Source organism: Girardinichthys multiradiatus, chromosome 10 (assembly GCF_021462225.1).
Source record: "Girardinichthys multiradiatus isolate DD_20200921_A chromosome 10, DD_fGirMul_XY1, whole genome shotgun sequence".
Classification (NCBI taxonomy): Eukaryota; Metazoa; Chordata; class Actinopteri; order Cyprinodontiformes; family Goodeidae; genus Girardinichthys; species Girardinichthys multiradiatus.
Window position 1 is genome coordinate 35,536,723 of NC_061803.1, and position 21,184 is coordinate 35,557,906.

The window sequence follows — 21,184 nt, forward strand, 5'->3', positions numbered from 1 at the left end:
TACTAAGACCAAGAACTGGAACAAATGGTGGTTCTACAACGTATTGCCCCAGAGGGCTGAGTACAAATACACCCCACACATTTCAGATTGTTATTTATAAAAACATTTTGAAAACATGTATCCTTTTCCATCTAATTTGCTGCTGTGTCAATTTGGTCTGTCACATAAAATGACAATAAAATACATTAAAGTTGGTGGTTCAAATGTGACAAAATGTGAAAAAGTTAAACTTTTACAAAGCACTGTATGATTTGGAGGCTTTAGACTTACGTAAAGCTCTAACTGTGTAGATCTGTATTGCTCACCCTCATTATAACAGCATGGGTCACAAAGCAGGCCGCCTGCTAACATAATTACAGTGCATAGCGAACAGAGGGTTGTTTCTGTGCTAAGTGAAACAAAAGTTGAGGGGTGCAGGATTTTGGATGAGATGAACTCTGTCTGCTGCACTAATGAGACAGAAACAGAAGAAAGCAGAAGAAATCTGCGCAGATACAGATGGAGATACGTTGGAAAACAACATGCTTCCAGTTCAATCTGGAGGGTGTTCACATAAATAATTTTCTCCTCTGGCTTTTTGCGCTCAAGGGTGGTGAACTGAACCAAGATTATGGGTCAAAGGTTATTCACAAGAAGGCTCAGCCAAGCAAAGATTTAAAAATTCATTTTCAAACTGACAGAAAACATTTGAGATCAAAACTAACAACTTTCATTCTGTTGAGTCAGTTATAAAACAGAGGAATTTTTCCACTGGAATCCACCAGTCTTGTTCCAGTGATTTGAAAACTGGGAATACGCCTTCTCTGGACATGCTTGCCTAGTTAACACATGATGCTTCCCACAATGTTCAGCCACAAACCCTGCCTTTTGGTTGAGATGGAGCTACATATAGCGCCAAAGAGTGGTGATGATGATGAAGAAGAGATTGTTATTTTCCTCTAGTTTCTCTTTCAGGATTCACACAAAGTCAACTGTGGGTTTTCCCTGGAAGCAAGCCTCTGTGGGGTTCTAGAAGAGGAATTATCCAAAACATGTTGCAATACTGCGAAGGCAGTGTTTTTTTTATGCCTGCTGCATCTGTGAGGAAAAGAAGACAGAACATTACATTTTATTTTGTGTTTCAAAGAAAAAATTAATATTTGTTTCGATTGTTTGAAATAAGTATGAAAAGAGAATTTCGAGTGGACTAGGTGGACTTGGAGTAAAAAAGACTTAAAAAAGACACTTCATTTTGACTAAGGTTTATTTAAAGAATAATTAAGTCTTGTGCTCAGACATATAAAAAGAGTACAAACTCTCTACTGGAAGTGTATTATTATGTAACAAAAGGCTTTTCTGGTTATATATGGTAATGCTATTTGTCCATAGCTCCGGTAACAATCAGATCATTGTTACTGTGTAACACTATGGAGATATGCAAGGTATGGGTAAGAGAAACCAAACTAATCACAGATGGACTTCCAGCACACAATTTCAATATAACTAAATGGTTTATACAAAGGTTTTGGTACCTCTTAAACGTTTTCACATGTCACTTTACATTTACTGGGACTTTATGTGACAGTCCAACAAGGAGTAAAGCATAATTCTGAAGCGGATAGAAAATTATAACAATTCCACATTAGTTTTACGAATTAAATTCCAAAAAGTGTGTTGTATTCAGTCCTCCTGAGGCAATATTTTGTAAAACCACATTATACAGTGTTTACAGGTGTAAGTGTTTTGGGGAACATCTGTGCCAGCTTGACTCTAGGGACTAGAATCCCTTTGTCATAGTTCTGACTGCCGACTTGACCCACATGCAGAGAACACTCAGAAACCAAGAACGTTTTAGTTATTTTATTTAAAGACTGGAACGAGGGTCCGGTGACAAGGAAGCCAGGCTGAACTGTGATGGGGGAGGAACAAGGGTAAGTAATAGATAATGGAAACAGATTTCCAAAGATTCTTCGAAACCAAGGTAACGATGCATAGAGCAAGACCTGTGTGGAAGGAGTAGAGTTACTAAGGAGCTTAGCTTTGACAAACACTTGAAAACGCAAGATTCAAGGAGAGCTGGGTGTAATACCACATAAAAGTGATAATGTGACAAAGGAATATGGTGTTGAACGGAGTTTTGGGAGCGTAGCCCCCCCAACGTGTAGCTTAGTTACAGCGAGTCATAAAACTTCCCCCACCGCTGGGGATGTTCGAGAACACAAAGGGTTATAAAACTTTTGGCGGCAACTTATAAAACCCGAAGTTGGAGACAAAGAAAATGGTGAATTCTGCCATGAGGTTATTATAGCAGTCAGTCTTACGGCGCACCTACGCTCAGGTTTTCGCACGGTAAAAACACAACTTGAGAAGTGCGGCGGCTTCAGAGTCCAACAGCAAGTTTCAAAACAATGGCATGCACATACAATTCAGAACACATCAGACTATAAGTGGTGAATCTAATCGCACTAAAATCCTATCGCTACCCTGCCCAGACTACTTTACTAGAAATAAAATAATAAACAGAACGGAGTTACCTGGTGGAGTCTTCCTTCTGGGGCAGCGAGTGAAGAAAAGGGGGAGGGAGTTACTGCGCGTCCACAGTTAAACTCCAAGAAGAGCGGTCAATCTCCGTCCTCTGGCCTCCTTTGGCGAAAGGGGAAACAATGATCTGACCGTCAGGAGTCGACTGGAACAAAACAAGGTGGCGATCCATCTCCTTGAAACCTCTGTGAGGGTTTTTTCTTCTGTTACGTGTTAAACTCACGTCTTCGATCGGCAAAGTGAAATTTCTGGCCTTCTTATTCCGGAAACGTCTTTCATGAATTTTTCTTTTTCGTTGGCCAACGGAGGAGAATAAATGAAAATCCACGCGGGATCTCTTCTCCAGAATTGATGCTCCAGTTGCGTGGTAACCGTGTCGAGGTCCCAAGCTGAAAGCACCTCCTTAAAGGGGCCACCTTCCTAAATAGCCTCCTGTGATGTCAGACTTGGGACGTCCCCGTCCCATCAGCCGCGGTGCCCGCTAGGATTTGTAGGAACAGACTACCCTGCAGTACAAAATGGCCGATGACGTTGGAAAGGCGTAGTGGCGTCCAGCAACGTGCAAATGGTCCAATATTCAGCAAACAAGTGGTCCAACACCTACCATCACAAACATAAACGTGGGCTTAGCTAAGCTCTACTGGGACTTTAACTGGAACGCTGTACTTTTCTCAGATGAGATCTTTTGATAAAGTTTATAGTTAGAGCAGCTTTAGGTTATCCTGAGCTATCTCTGTAATTATGTAGCTATAGGCTTAGGCTGCTGGATGACATAATGACCTCTTTCATTCTCTCTCTTACATTCTCATACTACTCTCCAATTTTGCGTTATTTGCTGTTATTTCAGCTTTTAACTTTATGTTCTCTCTGTTATTTTTCTTTATAGAGGCTACAGCTGGCCTGGCTCTGTGTTTAGCTGTGGCACCTTCCTGGAGGGGGACATCGGCCACACTGCTGCTGCCAACAACTTAATGCTCATCTTTTACAGATGATACACTTTCCCCTCGCTTTCAGTGTTTAACCCTGTCTCTCCTAGACATAGCTATGGCTGAGCTTCTGCTGTGACTAACTGTATGTGCTCTCTTTCATATCCTAAACTTGAAACTGGCTCCTCTCCGCTGTTGCTACATGCATACTCAGTATGAGGAATTGTTGCAAAGTCAACACCAGTGACTGTCCACTGTCTCTACATGCTCATCCAAGAGGAGTGAATGCTGCAAGTCACTGACTCTATGCAATCTGCCAGGTTGCCTTAGATAGAAAAAACTTTAACCAATTTAAATAATTAACTAAATCCGACTGCACTGTTTGATTGTTAGGATTAATTGGAATGTATGTACCTGACTTGAAATCTGTATGATTCGATTGAACTGACATTTAGAAAGTGCCTCGATATGACGTGTGTTGTGAATTGGCACTATATAAATAAAACTGAATTGAACTGAATTAAAATTAATTGAATTGAATTGAATTGAATTGAGTGAATTGAATTTTGCACCGTGAGGGACCGGTGCAAAGAGGATTGGGTGGCGGACGAAGGTGGAGACCTCAGCGGCCCGATCCCCGGATGCTTAGGCTGGCTCTAGGGACGTGGAATGTCACCTCGCTGGGGGGGAAGGAGCCTGAGCTTGTGCGGGAGGTCGAGAGATATCGACTAGAAATAGTCGGGCTCGCCTCCACGCACAGCGTGGGCTCTGGAACCCATCTCCTTGAGAGGGGTTGGACTCTCTTCTACTCTGGAGTGGCCCACGGGGTGAGGCGGAGGGCTGGTGTGGGTTTGCTTGTTGCCCCCCAGCTCAGCCGTCTCGTGTTGGGGTTTACCCCAGTGGATGAGAGGGTTGTATCCCTGCGCCTTCGGGTTGGGGAGAGGTCTCTGACTATCATTTCAGCTTACGGGCCGAGTGGTAGTGCAGAGTACCCTGCCTTCTTGGCGTCCCTGTCGGGGGTGCTGGATAGCGCCCCTCCCGGGGACTCCATTATTCTGCTGGGGGACTTCAACGCCCACGTGGGGAACGACAGTGACACCTGGAGAGGCGTGATCGGGAGGAATGGCCTCCCCGATCTGAATCCGAGTGGTGTTTTGTTATTGGACTTCTGTGCTAGTCACGGATTGTCCATAACGAACACCATGTTCAAACATAAGGGTGTCCATCAGTGCACTTGGCACCAGGACACCCTAGGCAGGAGGTCGATGATTGACTTTGTTGTCGTATCATCAGACCTTCGGCCGCATGTTTTGGACACTCGGGTGAAGAGAGGGGCTGAGCTGTCCACTGATCATCACCTGGTGGTGAGTTGGATCCGCTGGAGGAGGAGAAAGCCGGACAGACTCGGCAGGCCCAAGCGCATAGTGAGGGTCTGCTGGGAATGCCTGGCGGAGCCCTCGGCCAGGGATGTATTCAACTCCCACCTCCCGAGGAATCTGGCAATCCCAGAACCCGGTGGTGGACACCGGCAGTAAGGGATGCTGTTAAGCTGAAGAAGGAGTCCTATCGGCTGTGGTTGGCTTGTGGGACTCCTGAGGCGGCTGACGGGTACCGTGAGGCCAAGCGTGCTGCGGCCCGGGCTGTGGCAGAGGCAAAAACTCGGGCCTGGGAAGAGTTCGGTGAGGCCATGGAGAAGGACTACCAGTTGGCCTCGAAGCGATTCTGGCAAACCGTCCGGCGCCTCAGGAGGGGGAAGCAGTGCTTTGCCAACACTGTTTACGAACGAACGAATTGAATTGAATTGAACTGAATGACACTAAAACCTACAATTTTCAGTAACAAACATTCCAGATGGAGCTGGTGTAAAACAAAGGATTAATATAAAAAAAGCACATCATGATCACGGTAAAGTACGATGGAGAATCTATGAAGCTGTGGGTTATACTTTCTCTTCCAAAGAGATGCATGGCATCATTAACTTTGGAACATTTTGGGCCTGTCCCAGAAAACTGAAACGGGTCATCACAGGGTCTTTGATCAAGATAAATATCCACAGTGGCCAAGTTGTAAATGTTATAGAAGTCGATGACCTGTCCAACTGGCAACACAGGGTGGTACAAACTAGTAAGGGTGTTACTAGGTGTGGCTCTGTAGTTTTTTCACACATCTTTTTTAGTAGTGGCTAAAAGCAGTTCCGTATTTCTGCTTGCAGGGAATAGTGTAACATCAGGTAAATGTGTAACATGAAGGTGGACTGGATCCTTTGTGAATAAAATAAAATAAAATAAATTATCATTAAAAAGGTTTCTGAAGCTTGCAGAGGAGTTTTCTTCTGAGCCTCTGTTAGATGCCACATGTTATTTTTTTCATACTGAGAGGGAGAAGGAAATAGGCCCATCATTTCCTATTCTGTAACTTTCTTCCATTGTACCCCTGGAGCGATGCACAATGTGTCCTCAGCACAACTCCCTTCCTGAACTCGGCACCAACTGCTGTGCCCAGCCCAGTTTAGCCTTCATGTTCCTCTCCTGCAGTATGACAGCTGCCCGGTGTGACAGGGATCTTTCCTGGAAAGTCCTCAATGAGTGAACTCATATGGGCAGGAAAAAGCTGGAAGTTGGACCTCCTTGCCAGGGCTGACCTAAAAGATGTTGTCATACCAGCATCACCAAAATCTAGGATGTAGACCTGGAGGCACTGCCAAATGACATGCTGATCAGGACCTGATGAGGAAACTTCTCTGGAACAGTTTATAAAATTGTATGAACATCCTTTAAAAAAATCACTAAATAAATAAATACAAAATAACTTGGTGTGATCTAGACATCCACTAACTTTTGAAAGATACGATTATAAAAACAAAGCTATTATACAACTACTGATGAAAGATTGACTTCATCATGTTGTCTATAAATGCAAAGGTCAAAATATCAGCAGAACAGCCTTACAGTAAGGCCTCTGGTAGATCTCTTCCTTTGCTTGCTTTCTTTCTTTTAGTATTTTTTGGTGAACACTTGCTCTCATAACCACTTTCAAAAACAAAGGTCACCAGTAAATCTTCTGTAAACAACTCCTCAACTGCCCTGATCATCTTTATCCCAACAAATCCCTCTTCTGTGATAAAACTAGAGCTCAAGCACTAAACAACCAATAATTTTTGATGTTTCCCCAGAGACCCTCGTGCCCACTTTAGCTGGCCAGCTGGATATCATGAATTAGACCAAAAAGACCTTTATTATGCTGTTAGAACCAACAGGTTTATTTCTTAAAATAACTGACGTTTTGGTTGTATGAAGACCACTATCAGGGCAGTTAAGAGCAGTGTTGACATGCTGAGAGTCAAAGAGATTTTTGATTTTTAGCTGATTTAAAAACAGTATTCATCTGTTGATTAACTCTTCCTCAATAAATATCGCGGAGCTGAGAAGTATTAATAGTATTAATAAGTTATGGAACTTGTTAGACCTCTGTTAACTAAGAAGACTGATAGACTTCTAGAAGTAGCTGATATCACTTACACAAGCAAGACCATGCTTCTTTACATCCATCCTTCCATCCATCTAGCCGGGGTTTTTAGTTTCTCATAGAAGCAACAGAGACAAACGAGACAAACAACCAAAATCTAAATATCTAAAGGTTTCTTACATGATCTTCACATTTTAAAGGGCACTAAGGGATATTATGAACAAACTTATGTTCTGCTTTAAAGCCTAAATAGACCAATTTGGCATTTTATTCAATTTTATGCATTTCATCTTTTATTGTTTTCTACTAGATTAATACGTTTTATATGCTCATATCAGTTTGCATATAAGACGTTAAAAAAGATTTTATTTAACAACTGATCATAATCAACATTACTCACAGTTATTATAAAAATCTGCTGTTGGTGTTTTTTCTACAGAATAGAGAGACTTCATTTGTTAAACAAGCCATTTGATGTATGAACATTATTTTATAGAGATTGAAGTTAAACAATAAAATCTTTTTTGTGGGCGTGGCTTGGTGACGCCGCCCTGGTTGCAGAGAGTGTCTGAGCGTGAATCCAGGCGGAGCTGATAGAGGATGGAGCAGAGGGACAGAGGAGCAACCACCTCAGATCTCATCACTAAAACATCACGTCCACGCATCAGGATTCGTCTTAATTTCACGCTGAGTTTGGTTTCGCGTCTCTCTCATTTGTGTCCTCATTTCGTCGCTGACAACAGCCGCGCGTCGGTCCGCTTCTCCCATCTGGCTGTGAACACGGAACCGGTTCTGGCTTTTATGTACCAGTGGATGGAGAGAAGATCCGGTTGAAAAAGGAAAAACATTTACGCGAGGTTCACACCTTCAGCTGGACTCAAAGTCGCTCCTCAAATCCAAATGGATGAAGACAATCATGGTAAGGCTGGTCTCACTGGTTTCCCCGGCATGGATGGATGGATGGATGGATGGATGGATGGATGTGTGAGTGAGTCAGTCAGGGCACACGGATGAGGTGGTTATTTGGTTTTTAAAGACACACTGAAAATTACCCTGAATGGATTGCCATTTAATCTCATGAAGAAGCAATAAACAAAGAACCTGGTAGTTGTATTAATGCTGGTCATCACTGTAAGAGTAAGGAGGCTCCTGTTAGAAACGTTAAAGTAATGTCCATATGTTTTTTTGTTGGGCTTTGATGTCTCACTATCATCTGGTGCCTTTTGAAGCCTCCAAACTGGTGGAAATTGATGAAACTGAACCATAGTGATGGTGGCAGCATCATGCTGAGGGGATGCTTTTGTAAGCAGAGTAGTACCACTGGTGGTACCTGAATTGGCCTCTTAAGAGATTTTAAAATTATTTTTGTGAAGGATTTAATGATACTAATTTTAAGAGGTGCAAACAAATTGATTTTTAATGCAGCTTTATTTGTGAAAGTTTAAGTAGAGCGACCATAAAGGAGGTCGGGGTTGAAAAAGAACATCCAACTTTCCCACTCAGAATCCAAACTTCAAAGGTTTCTGTCAAATTTTCAAACGGCAAGTTTGGAAGTTTCAACTTCTGAGTAAAAATAAAACACCTTATTATATTGCAGTTATGGATAAATTAAGGATAAAAATGAGGTGTTTGTATTTTCTTTATGACATAATGCATCAATACTAAATATTCTAAAGTCTGGTTGCAGTTCTATTCTAATATGTCAGTGAGAATGGTAAAAGTTGTTATGAAAAGCATCAGAATCACCAGTTAGTTTAAAGCACCTTAATGCATTAGAATGGCCTAGTCAAAATTCAGACAACACAGAGCATCTGACGTTCATATCTGCTCTCTATCCATTTTATCTGACCTTCCTCTGCAAATGTTCCTTTGAAGTTCTCCAAATTAGGTGCAAGAACCCTTAAGTTTCAGATAAATACAGAAAATGTTTTGATAAATGAAACATTTTATCAGCTAATAATACTAGAATTGTTGTTTCTTAGTTCCTTCTGGAAGTTAACTCCATTCCTTTCAATAATGTCTGTTATAAAATGCAGTAATAAAATAAAAATAAAAACTTGTTTAAATGTAGAGCTGTGTAACACTGACTGCTCCCTCTCACACACAGTGTGACATCGCCTCTGCTGCTAATATTAATAATGATAAAGATTATAACAGAAAGCTTATTGACGCTTTAAGGTATTTATTTTGAAATCTTGTACAAAGAAAACTTTTGATTTGGTGTAAATTACTTTGGCAGGATTGCAAATAAAGAAGAAGCTATAATCTGAGAGTAATGGAGATGCTTTGATATGTTTTTTACCTAGTTTTCATCTTGATTGGCTCTTTTTGAGAAATCGATGTTTTAGTTTACTGTAGTCATTTTATTGAGATAGTATAATGTTACAGTTCATGCAAAAAGTAGTAAAAACCTTGTGATGTTATTTATATTACTAAAGATAAATGTTAATCAGCTAAAATCCATATCTGCAAGTTGGAGCTTTACATAATCGGCAATCAGAAATCGGCCATAGAATCTATAATTGGTGCATCTCTAGAGTAAAACTCATTAATAAAGAATAGAAGATTAAAACCTGAATCTTTGCATCCGTACTTACTGAATGTCAACACTGATCATGACTTTGACACAGACACCTAACAGTGGGATTCCACCTGTGTAGCTGTATTTTCTGCAGATCACTGCTCTCGCAGCGGCTGCAGCTCTGTGTCGGTTATCATAACGATCCACAGACACATGCAGAATGTTTTTGAGCTGATAATCCAAGCTGCCTTGTGGGTCTGAAGGGTGCGGAGAAAGCGTGGTGTAAGCAAATGGCTGTAGTCTGATAAGAACTTGTCAGTTAAACTATGAGATTAGAAGAGCCAAGAGGGATGCTTGTGACCTTTTTTATGAGTTCACCAGCATGATAAATATACGTAAAAATATAGTTGATCTGGGCAACGTGGCCCTGTTTTGTTATAATGTTCATAATTCAGGAAGCAACAACAGCTACATCTCAAAGAACTTGAATAATAAAGAGTCAAATTCAAATTAATCAAATGGGAAAGGCCAGTGGGTCATGTGACAGGAAGTCTGGGAGCTCAGAGGCATGCTGTCCATATAGAGTCATTAACAGCTAACTGTACATGTTAAAACAAATGAAGAGCGCTGTAGTGTTTGCACATGCTCTCAGTGACTGTCACACCTCTCTTAATATTGTTCACAGGAACACTTTGATATGCAGGTTATCACAACACAGGCACTTAGCGCTGCTATATCTGTCCCTGTCAAGCACTATGATGGCAAAGTTGAATAAAAAACACTTGAGCTGCAACCGTTAAAGAGTCACAGGTGTGTCTGTTTTGAATTTATTGCAAAAATAAACATTCATAAAATGAGATTAGGTCACAAAAATTTGACTGGATAAAGATGAGCCTCAGACCAAAACTGGTCATTTTCTGGAACTGAGCTGAGCTTTGATGGTCTGAGCTGCTTCACCTTTTGATTATGTGCACAAAATGAATCTGAATATTTAACATGAAAACATATGTCATCCTCCATATTTGTAGGTGAATAGTGTTTAATTAAGTTGCATAAATTCAAAATTAAACTTTAGTAACATTTTATTATATTACAAGGGGAAGTAAATTCCATCTTTTTTTTCTTTTAACCGCTTTGGGATTATTTAATTGTTATGGGGACAGAAATGAAAAAGGGAAAAAGAATCAAGAAAGAGAGAGAGGTCAGGCAAAAAGAAAAATGGGGGAAGAGAAGAAAAGAACAGAAGAGAGAAAGAAGGATGAAGAGATTACAAGATAACACCCTAGAAGACTGCTTCTTCACCTGCAGAAACATATATAACAACAGCATTACCAAAAAGTGCACAGTACTAATGAATGCAAGATGTATTTAGTGATAACTGGGACTCAATAAATAACAAGTGAGTGAGTGAGTGAGTAAATGTGAGCGCGCTTGTGTATATAAGGTTTCTCTATAATTATATGCAATAGCGAGTGTGAGGAGCCCCAGACCTGCCCCCCTGGACCCGAGACAGACATGGAGGACATCTGAGCCACAGATATCCAAAGGCCCCCCAGAGCACGGTAACTGAAGGAGTAATCTCCACAGCGAAGAGCAGAGGAGAGCCCCAGGGGAACCACCCAGCAGCCACAGTGCAGAAGCCCCAGGGAGCTGCGGTATGTGGCCCCCATCCAGAGAGGGTGCCACATACAAAAGAGGAGTCTACCTAGACCCGTCTCAGGATTAAACAGTCCCAACCCCCCAATGAATTCCAATTTCAACCCCATAAAACACCCACCCCCCATGACCCCTAACATGAATGTCCCCACAGGGCCAACCCCAACCAGGAAACAGATATCGAACATGTGCGCCGAACCCAAATGCCAGATGAGCTCAACCCCCGAAAAGCCGAAGACACATCCACACAGTACAAGCTCCACACACTGCCCCACTCCAAGCACCCCCGCCACATCCTGTCCTCCACCACACAGCGCGCCGCACTGGCCAGGCAAGGGCCCCACACAATGCCACCGCTGGCTTCTGCCCACAAGCACAACAGAGCTTACAATCTTACAATTTGTTTATTTTACAAAATCAGCAGCCCCACACATATTATATTACATATTATACTCAGGTTTGTTCCCTGTGTTATAAATACGATGTGGCACATAGGCCCATTTCTCTTAACCACTCATCAAAATGGGAAAAACAAGAAACCATGCCATTCAAGTAAGGGAGGAAAATTTGGATCATCACCTACACTATCCCAAATCTATATTCAGAGCAATAATTCAAACATTTAAAACAACTGGAATTGTGGGAAGTCAGTTTGTTTTACACCCTTGGAGGTTAAACAAGAATCTAAGAAAATCACTATTAGAGAACTGCAGCAGTTTTTCAGTGGAAGCTTATTCAGCTCCAATAAAAAATGAAACAATCTGACAACAACAGAGTAACAAGCCAACAAAAGCCTTCACATACTGCAGAAATAACAAATGGATCTCCAATATTAAATGCTTGGGAAGCAAGATATTCTAGCATAACGATTTCCATTTATGACCAAGTGACCATCACATGTGTTGTGGTGGGATAATAAAATGGAGAATTCATAGTATATTTAAACTGACTGCTGGGCTTTCTTCAGGATCAGGCTCATTCGATGTGGTAAGATAAACCAGAGGTCTACACAAAACTGACTTGGAGCTAGCCAGAAGGAATCTTGAAGAAACTTGTAATGCAAATAAAAGTTTTAAGGTTTTCTAACTTTCTGCAGCAGTACCAGCTTTCCTGGACAAACAGTGCCTTGGGAAAGTATTAATACCCCTTGAGCTGTTTTACATTTTATGCTGTTGCCACCAAAAACAGGAAGCGGGGCATTCATGTGATAGGCTAACAGAAAATCCCACAAATTTGTGAACTGGAAGAATTAAGCTACATGGTTTTTAAAATAAAAACCTGAGGGCATACTCTGATACCCATAAGTAAAATCCTTGCTTTCAGTCACCTACTCCACCTGTGTAAAAATTAATCTCAGTATAAATCCAGCCGTTCTATGAAGGCTTTAGAGATTTGTTAGAGCTCTTGGCTCATTAACAGTAATGAGCCAAGAGCATTATGAAGACCAAGGAACACAGCAGACAGATTCTAAAGCAATATCCCAAGCTTTAAGCATCCCACAGATAACTGTTCAATCCATCATCCACTAACAGTCCACCTAAACCAACAGGTCTTAGCAAGGAGAGCATAAAGCACAGAAGCAGCCAAGAGGTCAATGATAACTCTGGAGCACCAAGGATCCACAGCTCAGGTGGAAGTATCAGTTGACAAGAAAAGCTTTAATCATGAGCTCCACAAGTCTGGCCAAGAAAAGCAAGAAAGCAGCTATTTTTGGAAATAAGGCCTAAATGCAAAATGCACTGAACATCAACCTGCACACCATCTACACAGTGAACCATGGTATTAGCATCATGCTGGATGGATGCTCTTCTCCAGCAGGGACAAAGAAGTTGGTGAGAGTTGATGGGAAGATGGATGGAGCTAAACACAGAGCAATCCTATAAGAAACCCTGTTAGAGGCTGCAGAAGTCTGGAGACTTTGGTGGAGGTTCATCTTCCAGCAGGGAAACCACCCTACACAGGAAGACATATAATGTTAAATGTTGTCATTGAATCTCACTGAGCTTGAGCTTTTCCACTTAGCAGTAATGCACAACTTTGTGTTGGTAAATCACAAAACATCCAAATAAAATCCATAAATGTTTGGGATTGTTTCAGTGGAACGTGACAAAATGTGAAAACAATTTCAATTCAGTTTCAGTTTATTTACAGTATATAGCGCCAATTCACAACACATGTCGTCTCAAGGCTCTTCATAAAGGGTCTGGAATGGTGTAGGGTTGTTGGGGAGGTAAGAATAAACTACTGAGTGTTAGTTTGGCCATTTTAGAATGGGCTATGTGTAGGGGTACTAAGTAAAATAATACACTGATAAAGTTTGTCCATCTAGAGCCCACTGGTGGCCATTGTTATACAAAAAACCACAAGGATTGAGGGTACCTCTCTCTGTCAGATTGATTATAACCACTAGAAAAGAGAAGGGATCACACAGGTAGCAGAAATGGAGCAACCATAACTGAGCCAGTTTAGGCTAAACCTGACTCCCCCTTACTCCATCCAACAGGGACAGAGGAAGGCAGAGGTAAAAATAATTGGAGAGTGTTGTTTCCTGTTGCATTGTGTGTAGGTGGGTAACTTTAAAATGGGCTGAGTCAATTAAATCGAATCATATAGATTTCAAGTCAGGTACATACATGCCAGTTAATCCAAACCATCCAATAGTCAGATTCAGTTATTTATTCGAATTGGGTAAAAAGTGTTTCTATATTAGGAAACCCAGTGGATTGCATCAAGTCAGTGACTTGTAGCAGTTGCTCCTTCTGGATGAGCATGTAGAGACAGTGGACAGTCCATGGCGTTGACTTTGCAGCAATCCCAACATCCTGCTGAAGAACCAGACCAAACTAATCGACTTCTTAAGCAACTTCCAGAAGGATCAAACAGACGACGACCAGTTCAACGACGAGAAGACCTACCTTATCAAACAGATCAGGGATCTGAAGAAACCAGCCTCCTAGAAAAGCAACCCCAGCCCCCCAACTTTTTATCAATTGGAAGGTGTAGACAAAAAAAAAAGAAACATATTAACAATAATGGCTGTTCTCTTTAAAAATAAATCTTTCCTTTGTTGGTTAAAGTTGCTCATAATCACTGATCTAACTTTTGTAAATTTCGTTTTTTATTAAAAAAAAAACGTTTTTCTTTCATCTGTAGCATGTGCCACAGCTCATTGTATTGGAAGCATCTGATATGCTTTGTTTAAAGAACCAGCAGGAGGAAAAAAAATGGCTTGGGCCAAAAAAATACTTTTGCAGATTATCCGATCGTCATTTACACGATTGCAAATCGTGTAAATGAATTGCTGCAAATCACCAAAATCTTGAAGGATTTTTGTTTTTATATATGTGATGGAGTCAAAGCGATTCTTGGGAAAAGATGGGAAAAACCTAGGTGAAGTAAACAAAACAAAAAAACAACAGTTATGACTGTTGCTAAGCAAAGTTCAAGTTAAGCATATTTTGGCTAAAAGTGTCCACGACCCGAATGAAGCTGTGCCACTGTGATCATCAGCTGCAATGTTGGATTCATCAGCACATGTTTACCGCATTCACTTATCAGACTTAGCACTTCTCTGCTCTGTTTGCATGCCTGGCCTGGCCGCAGAATGCAGGAAATCAGCAACAGGCTTGTAAATGAGTCTAATTTTAGCAACATTATATAGTTGGATGGAGATGTGGAAAAAGCACAAAAGCCGAACTGGTCTGGAAAGCAGAACACTGAATGCCTGGATCAAGGCCACGGTTCTCTGCTTCACAGCATCAAGTTGGTGCTTCAGTCATTGTGTTCTTTTGCAGACCTTCTGTTCTCCTGCAGAGCTTCTGAGATAACAGCTTTCCTGTGTGCAAATTATCTTAGTAGAAGGACATGCAGAATAAAATACATGCAGAAATGTTTGTCTTTGGTGTTCTTTTATGACCGTGGGAAAAGGTCTTTCCTTCTGTTCTGCCTTCTTTGTACCCAGAATGAACATTTGCTGAAATAAATCATATTAGCCTGCAGCAGGTCTGTGTTATCATCAGGAGCTGTTAATGGTGAACACATTGCAGTCTGTGCAGAATCACAATTGTACAGGCCTTTTTTTATGATTTCTCTATGAAATGTCTTCATTAAAAGCTTAAAAACACGCCTCTCATATTTCTCGCAATCGCCACCTTTGGACTTAATGACCATCTGATTGTGTGCAATTATTTCCAAATTTTTTCGATCTCTTTCGCCCCAGCAGGCATGAAACCCGAGATAAAACAGCTTTTGAGAGTCAAACACTGTGTGTGTCATTTCTTGGCATTCAACGCTGCAGTTCTGGGGAGATTAGTTGCTAAGAAGGAAAAGTTTGTGTAATTAGATTGTGGATCTTGTTGTGGCTGCAGGGTGAGTACGTGGGAGGACATCAGGCTGTCACTTGGGGCTAGCTGTGGCTGCCCTGTCTGTGGTGAAGCTGGAGAACTTGGAGGAGCTGGTTGGTGGTGAATGACTCGTCGGAGGCGAAGCAGAACTTCGACATCTGGGTTTTTTTGTCAGGTGTGCTTCATGTACCCGCTGCTAATCCAGAATCCTCAACTGAGCTGGGATTAGTCAGGGATTTGCTGTTCATAGTTTATTTTTTCAGATAGTTTGGCAAATATTTGTGGGCCAGGTTTGACAATTAGAGAATAAAGAAGCCAGTAATAAGCATGCCAAACTAGCTGTTCATCTTGTGTCTTGGTTCTTTGCTGCTGAACGGGAAGTTAAAGCTTTCTATTAATGGCATCGTAATGTGGGACAGTCCCCTGTTTGTTTGCACTGAGTCTGCACCTTAAACACCCACAGGGGGTCATAAGCAGGTCATAAACTCAATCACCTGCCTGATTTATGCACAGAGGGCAGTTTCTGTAAATATAAGACTTGGTTAAGAAGAATTCACAGTGTTTTGCAAAATGCATTTGTTCTGTTTCTGGCCTCAGAGGTTTGTTAGAGAACATGAGAGAACAAACAGCATCATTAAGTCCAAGAAAAACACAACAGGGTAAAGTTGAGGAGACGTTGGTTTATACACTTTATTCCCAGTGTTTCACAGAGCTCTGTTCAATCCATTATCTGAAAATGAAAAGAGTATGGACCAACATGCAAAGACATGGCCGTCCACCTAAACTGACAGGCGAAACAAGAAGAGTATTTGATCGGAGAATCAGCCAAGAGTACACTGGACTAGCTGCGGAGATCCTAAGCTCAAGTGGGAGAATCTGTTGACAGGATAACTATTAGTCCTGCACTCCAGAAGTCTTTCATTTTGGCACAGTGGCATGTAGAAAGCCAAAATAACTCATTATTTCATTTTGCCTCTAGGCAGGTAGGGACACAGAAAATGTGTAAAAACATTTTGGACTTAATGCAAAATGCTTTAAAAAATGAAGATGCATGGAGCTAAACATAGGACAATCCTCGAGGAAAGGAAGTGTGTGTGCATGCATGGCTTGATTGTCCTGTGTGTGTTTGTGTTGCCCTGTAATGGACTGGCAGGTGTTCCCTGCCTTTCCCCTATTGACTGCTAGAGATAGCACTAGCACCACCGCAACCCTGCAAGGACAAGAGAGGAATGGAAAATTGATGAATTTATGTTCTCAGACACTCTTCATCCAATCTGACTGTGCTTCAGCTATTTTGCGAAGAAGACTGAGCAAAGATTTCGGGCTCTAGATGTCCTAACCTGTTAGAGACAGGGCAGAAAACATTTGCTGCTGTAATTTCATCAAAATATGGTTCAGCAAACTCAGGAATGCTGAATTTTAATGGAAGCCACACTTTTATTAGTTAAAATTAAAATCATCCCCAAAAATGACAGCAAAAAACACTGATGTTCCAAGGGGTAAAGATACCCATAAGCAGTAAAGTGCAGGGCCCTGTACCGTGCATTAATCCGCCGTTGTATACCGGCATGATTGTCTGGGAAGTGCTACATCACAGCTATTACAAATGTTACTTAACACTTAAACATTTTTACATCACCCACCCTACATAGCAACAGAAGCCCCGGTACAGTGGCACAGGCAGCAGTGGGTCACTGATAAACAGCCTGGGAAATGCTGAAAGAACACAATAAAGATCCTGAAGGTGTTCATCCAAATGCCATAGATACCAATTTATTCGGATCAGATGGCATATTGTGGAATCTTTTCAAATCCAAAGTCCCACAAGAGAAGTACGGCTCAACAAGCACCATCCAGTTGTCTGCATAGCTTGTCTGGTAAAATCGTTATTGAAAACCCACCTCCAGCATTTTTAAATCGTTTCTTTTTTCTCAACCAAATCACAGCTTCTGATTAGGTCCCAAAGTAAAATACCATTTAGCTGTTTGAACTGGCTTTAATCATCTCTGGATGTTATGGCCAGTCATCATTCTTTTAGATCGTGAATGAAATTCATTCAGGTGCAACTTTGAAACCTGATCCCTTTAAATTGAAGAACTTTCTTCTTTCTTTATTTGAAATTAAACATGCTTGTTTCTGATTGTACTGCCGTGAACTTTAACATTTGTCCACCTATAAGAGGCCTGTAGAGTCTGAAATAGATCTGTTTGGGGTTATTAATGATTTCTATTAACATTGCTTTTGTTTCAAATGTTTTCCACTTGTGAATAATATTTATCACTACTGGTTAATTGACTTCAGATTGTTTGAAAATGGCACTATGACCCTTTGCAGTTTGATGGGCAGCAACAATTGCTTCTCCAGGGTTATTGCTGATATGCTTCCTTCTTGACATTGTGTTGATGCTCAGCCATCAGTATAGTTTGGACCAGTAAACTGCCAAAGCTCCTATCTTTAAAGGTAGTCAGCATGATGAAATAAAATGCTAAAATAATTTTTAATTGGAACCTATTAAAATGAAGCCTTGAAATGAAGGTGTTATGAGTTCCTAAAAATTCTGGAAATGATTGGAATTTGATTTGAAGTATTTTCCAGGATGAAGTATGAAATTAGAAAATGTTTGTATTTTCCATTGTCAATATGATACATAGCTGAATTTCTAAAAAAGGTTGTCCATCTATCTGTCCATTTTTCTATCCCCCAATTTCTTGACCCATCCAGCCATTCCGTAATCCTGCCATCCAACCGCCAATATCTGCATCCATCCATCCATCCATCCATCCATCCATCCATCCATCCATCCATCCATCCATCCATCCATCCATCCATCTGTCAGTCTCTGCATCCATTCATTATGAATCAGTCTACATATCCAACCATCCATACAACCAGTGTTTGAAATGCTGTTTGGACATGCGTATTCATACATGAACAAGGTTTTAAATATTGTCTGATAAATCTAGAAAAGTATGGAATTTTAAAATGAAAAATGGGTAGGAATTCTATACATTTGAAACTCTTATTTTGAAGTAAGAAAGAAAGTAAGTAGTAGCTATAGTCTTGATAATTACCTAGGAATAGCTTCTGATGCTTGTTTGTAATTCGAACCACCTTAGAATTAGACAAGCATAAAAACCCAAATAAATGGACTTATTAAACATGGACTGGTATAAACTGCACTAATTACACATTATTTAAAGCAAAATGTATAATCTGTGAAACCATCAGTCTTATTTGTGAAAACCTAAACAATGGATTTCTTAGTTGCTGAAAAGATTTTGCCAAAATCATGTCTCATATCTGTGGATTTAGCTTTGCACCCCTAGCAGCCTCCCCCACTGATGACTGGTTATTTAGCAGTACCTGTTTGCTTTTCTCCCTCTGATATCCCATGGGGGCAGCAGGAGTGTAATTACTTTTCCCCATGATCGTAATGACAGTAATGGAAACATTTTCACCTATAAAAGCTGAAATAAACCTATTTTAGCTCAAACAAATGAGACTCCTTTGTGATTTTAAGCACAGACGCTATAATGTGCTAAAATATGTTCTTTACAGCCCCAGTGGTTGGCCCAGTGGGGGGACGCTGTTATTTAAAGGCTTATGGATGATTTAAAAATGATTTAAACTGCCAGGATTATGGGTTTTGTGGTCAGCATTGGAAGATTTAACACACAGTACATTAACAAGTCAAATGCACAAACACACAGACAGTGGTGACGCAAGATGGGCTCAGGTTGAGTCGGGGCTGAAAGAAGAGACTACATATGGAGCTGATTAAAAAGGGTCTGCGGAGGTTTCCCTTCGTGTTGCCATCTCCATGGTAGTCTCTGTGTGTGTGTGTGTGTGTGTGTGTGTGTGTGTGTGTGTGTGTGAGGTGAAACATTGTATCTGTTTGTAAGGCAGAATTTCTACAGGCCTAGAATTATTACTTGGAGCTGGAAGTAGGAGGAGACGCTCTTAAAGAGCAAGATGGCGAGCAGAGATAAAAGACATGGCAAATTAAATCAGGGAGCAGCACTGAGAGACAGCAGAGATGGTGTTCAAGTAATCTGCACCCAATGTCAGTGGTAAGAGAGAAGTAAGAGAGCACAGGTTCCAGCTGACCAGGAGTACGGGGAAGGTGGGAGGAGACATTTTTTTCTTGGCTTGTGGATGAACAGGAAATGGGAAACACCTAGCTTCTTCACACCTTAGCCATCTAATGTTTGGGTCAGTTTTCACTCATGGGTGGAACAAAACATCTAGCTCACTAGACGATATGCAAGACACAAAGACATTATTTTAGGATTAATATTTTGCAGCTGATTTCTAGGTTTATTTTTATTGCATATTCCGGCTCTGAATGAATAAAAGGAACAATATTTCAACTTGGGTTTGAAAGTAGATGATTATTAATAGTGTGAGTGAACAAAGAGTGACCATGGATCATAAATACGTTATTGCCTAGATTGCCAAAAGAAACAGCATCAATCTCATTCCTTTTCAGGCTGAATTTGGTTGCATTGGCTACCATCTTATGGTCGCAAAGCCCCCAGATTTACTGAATCAAACATTGCCATGGGGCAGATACTGAGCAGATGTGTGATATAAAGAGGAGATAATGTACAGACCACCTCCTATGCAACCAAACCCCACAAATACAGGCACAGCAGGAAGTCCTTTCAAAAACTGCAGATTAACCAGCAAATCAGTGTGGGGGCGCCTCATCTCCTCCAAGATCCTGATTCTCCTTGTGACCCCAAAGTTAGTTAACAACTAAAGGGCATATTAGCTCCCCTAATCTCTTCAGTCACGCAAAGGCTTGGTATTTTATACTGAAGTATTACTGAACAATCTGCAGCACAAGCATACTGTGATAATGTAGGCTGAAGTAAGTACAGTCGAATCAGATTTGGATAAAATCACCTAACATGCATGCAGGAAGTGAAAATGGTAGAGTTGATTGAGTTCACTTATAAATTGGTTCAGTCACATATTTGCTGATTTTTAAACAAAAATTGTAAAATTGTTAGTTGTATTTTTGTATTTTTCTGGTGTTATAAAGAGCATATGGTATAATTAAAAGTTCCTTATTTAGGCAGAAAATTTGCCCTATTCAAAACTCTGACAGTTTGCAGTAACAACCACATTCCTCTTTATGAAAGTTGTTTCTGTAGAAAGAAGACTCAAAGTTAACTGTTATCAGTGAGGTGTTTAAAAATGAAGCCAGAGGAAGCAGAAAAAGTTTGCTTTGTTTCCTTTTAAAAGCGTCTAAACCTACATGTTAGATTAGGAATTCTTGGCCGTCTCAGTTAAGGTAACCACTACTAAATGCACAGGTATTACCCCACAACTGCTGTTTACATGTACAACAGTGACTGTGCATGGCAATAACTAATATTTGATACTAGACAGTTTAGTGTGAACTCTGTAGTCACTTTGTGTTTGTTTTGAAATATTAGTGCAATCCTGTTTAACTGCAGAGCTGTGTTACATCAGCTGCTACCTGTCACATGCATGGCGTGAAGGTGCTTCTGCTCCTGAAATCAGAATCAGAGACATCAGAATTTGTCGTATCTTTATAAAATCTGAGATTTGATAATGGCCATAAAATGTGTGATGGGTGGCTTCCTCAGGGTTAGTTTTTGATATCCTGTTTGGTGTTCCTGCAGATAGCTACAACAGATTATATGCTGCTAATCATACTTTCTCTTTATTTTACCCAACATCAGTAAAGTAAAGTAGGTTGAAGTCGAGCTGCATCAAGCTGC

At 40.8% G+C, this 21,184-nt stretch overlaps 1 protein-coding gene across 1 annotated transcript in view; it reads left to right on the plus strand.

The window, feature by feature from the left end:
- Positions 1–7,431: 7,431 nt before the first annotated feature.
- LOC124875486 (cytohesin-3) overlaps positions 7,432–21,184 on the plus strand; it is a 47,940-nt gene continuing 34,187 nt past the window's right edge. The window contains exon 1 of the mRNA XM_047377689.1: positions 7,432–7,830. Coding sequence (XP_047233645.1) covers positions 7,812–7,830 — 19 coding nt within the window. The 5' untranslated portion in view covers positions 7,432–7,811. The remainder of the gene's footprint in view (positions 7,831–21,184) is intronic.